Here is a 3,309-nt window from a genome sequence, read left to right on the forward strand (position 1 = left end):
TATATATATATATATATGTATGTATGCATGTATGTATGTATGTATATATACATTTACATATATATCTATTATGAATATAATAACGCTGAATTTAATTTCTTTGAGTGGCATAATATCACGAAGTCTCCATTTGGTTGATCTCGGGATTTAATTGGTTGTTATTTTACCGACACCCTAGGAATGGAAAGAAATGTCAATCACACCCGGATTTGAACTCAGAGCAGGGAAGAGAGTACCGCCTGCAAACCATTTTGTCCTGTACTCTACTTATTATGTCAATCTGCCGCTGTCCTCGGTGTTATGGAATGTGTCGACAGTGACACAATTGATATTGACCATGTTGGTGACAACAATCACAGCTCTTCTATCAATGTTTCTTATACGGGTATAAAGGTCGCCACGAGAAACGAAGCACCGCTTATGAGTAGGCAGACACCGTTCAGAATGAACCCAAGATTGTAAGAACCAGTGACGTCACGAAGGTAACCTGTGGAATAATTTAAATAAAACAAACGTTACTCACACAGAATATATTTTAGAAAAAGAAAAAGGTAATTGAAATTGTTAGTTCATAGCAGATTAATGAGGAATAAATTACGAGAACTGATTTCCTGCGCACGTACATGGTAACATATGCTTGTGAAGGAAAAGGTAGAATTATATTGACTGATGTCTATTTTATTGATATCTTGAAATGAGAAAGGCAGAGTCAGCTTTGGTAGGATTCGAACCAGTTTAAAACGCAAATACTGTTATTAGATGGGAAATATCTTGATTTTGTTCCTCCGGAAATTTGATTTGTAGTGACTGAGGAGATTGTGGAGAATTGAAAAGCAAATTTAACCACGGTAGGATCTGAATATAGACCATGTTACGAGGTGTAGTTAATTGTGGTCAAGATAGACATTGGATGAAAGATATGAGATGTTGGTAGTTGAATTGGGTTCTGGTTGCGTATCATGAATGCACAACACACGCAAACAATTAACAGAATTTTATTTCACTGCACAAATATTTTCCATGCTGGTCATGAATTAAAAATGCAGCAACAAAGTTTACACGCTGAAAAGGGCCATTCTGTAGCTCTTTCGAATAACTGATTAAGAAGGCTCTGTAATTATGCTGCCAAGACAGGAGACAATCTATACACTTGGTTTATGTTGGCGAACTTGAGCAGCTGTCTAGGTTGAGTAAAAGTCATGAGAAGGGCGGCTAAAAGCAGTAAAATGAGAATCTGACCAACTTAGCTACAGACGGCCACAAACTGAAGCATGAGGTGAGATGTGTGAAATGAACTGGCCGGTCTCTGCGCAAATAAGCTTGTCGTAAGTGGGGACGCATTTCGCTCAGCTGTCCTCGACCCTCTGCAGTGATGACGCTAAAAGAATGCCTATTTATAAATCTCATAAAAGAACAATCTAGCAGATTCTAGAACGATGCATCACGTGATGTTTCGATGTTGATTAGTCCATATATCGGCCGATCACGTGAAATGTCAGTTGCTAGGCCGTGATTTGAACTTGACAATTTGTCGATTCGGTTTCGAATCTTGCTACAGACGCAATTAGATAAGACTTCTTAATCTATGACCTTTTAAACTATACATACTCTTGGTTACCAAAGCGTTGTGTCCCAAAAATATTTCTATAATCTGTATTTCCATAACTCGAAATTTATTGTTCTGTTGACTTCCTGTTATATGGAAATCAATTAACGTGAAAGCAGCGGGATTTTCAGGTGTTCAATGCGTTCGAATGCGTAGGAAATGCCTTTATTAAAATGCCTCTCTTTTCCTTTACTCTCTCATCCCATCTATGTTCTGATCCCCGTTCCTTGTAGGTATGCTCTGGCACTTGGTCACCATGGCTTTCATGCTCTCTTTTGCCCTCTTGTCTTACACACACACACACACACACACACACACACACACACAGAACCGTTAGCACACCGGGCGAAATGCTTAGCGGTATTTCGTCTGCCCGCTACGTTCTGAGTTCAAATTCCGCCGAGGTCGACTTTGCCTTTCATCCTTTCGGGGTCGATTAAATAAGTACCAGTTACGCACTGGGGTCGATATAATCGATTTAATCCGTTTGTCTGTCTTTGTTTGTCCCCTCTGTGTGTAGCCCCTTGTGGGCAGTAAAGAAATAACACACACACACACACTCTCTCTCTCTCTCTCTCTCTCTCTCTCTCTCTCTCTCTCTCTCTCTCTCTCTCTCTCTCTCTCTTTCTCTTGCTCCTCCCTCTGGTTGGATAACCATGTACCTTCTTTTCAGCAGCACGTCTGTCTCTGTCTTCATTCTTGATCACTCATTCTCTCTCTCCTATCTCTCCCTTTCCCCCTCTCTCTCTTTCTCTCTCTTTCTCTCTCTGGTCGGACAACCATATACCTTCACTGCAGCAAGACACCTGTTTCTGTCTCTCCGTCGCTCTGTCACACTCTAATCTTTCGTCATCTGACACAAGATCACTTCCTCCAATGCCCCCTCCCCCTCAAAGGTTCTTGCAAGTTGCTTGGTGACCCTTCCAATGATGGTGCCACGTAAAACGCATCTAGTAAACACTATAAAGTGGTTGGCATTTGGAAGAGCATCCAGCTGTAAAAACCATGCCAAAACAGACACAGAAGTCTAGTGCAGTCTTCTGCCAGGCCAGCTCCTGTGAAACCATCCAACCCATGCCAGCATGTGGGGCTCAGCAAAAAGAGACTATCAGAATAAGCACCAGGTTTTAAAATGAGTGCTGGGTTCGATTTGTTTGGCTAAACCCTTCAAGGCAAAGCCCCAGCATGGCCGTAGTCCAATGACTGAAACAAGTAAAAGGTAAATGATAAAATACTTACCTGTAAGTGGATAACCGATTGTTCCAATTATTCCTGAGCCTAATATCAACAAACCGACTGCATCCGACATTCTTTGAGATCCAATAAAATCCACCATGACTGTGTTCGAGATGGAAAAATATATACCACTGGAGATTCCATAACAGGCGCAATACATTGCGAACAGAAAGAATTTGGTATAGAATGATACAAAGCAAGCAGCAACTCCATGAATGATGAGGATAACGCCAAGCAGTCGACCTCGGTTCAAAAATTTTCGGTCAGCTAAGAAAACCATGAGCAGACGACCCACAAAATCGGCCACCCCACCAACTGTAAGAAAAACAACTCCGTCCTCAGTGGACAAGTCTAAGTCTACAGCATGAGCTGGGAAAAATGCCTGTGGCATGGAGGAAGCTGCGGCTCCAAGAATTGCTCCAATGTATCCAGAGATAAATTTTTTTTCCCTGAACAGAGCAAAATCT

At 41.5% G+C, this 3,309-nt stretch overlaps 1 protein-coding gene across 1 annotated transcript in view; it reads right to left on the bottom strand.

Annotated features, from left to right (window-relative positions):
• Positions 1-27: 27 nt before the first annotated feature.
• Positions 28-3,309, bottom strand: part of LOC106881346 (monocarboxylate transporter 12) — a 3,932-nt gene continuing 650 nt past the window's right edge. Inside the window, exons 2-3 of the mRNA XM_014931704.2 lie at positions 2,846-3,307; positions 28-487 (exon numbers count right to left, since the gene is read on the bottom strand). Coding sequence (XP_014787190.2) covers positions 378-487; positions 2,846-3,307 — 572 coding nt within the window. The 3' untranslated portion in view covers positions 28-377. The remainder of the gene's footprint in view (positions 488-2,845; positions 3,308-3,309) is intronic.

The sequence above is a fragment of the Octopus bimaculoides genome, chromosome 18 (genome assembly GCF_001194135.2).
Source record: "Octopus bimaculoides isolate UCB-OBI-ISO-001 chromosome 18, ASM119413v2, whole genome shotgun sequence".
Taxonomy (NCBI): domain Eukaryota; kingdom Metazoa; phylum Mollusca; class Cephalopoda; order Octopoda; family Octopodidae; genus Octopus; species Octopus bimaculoides.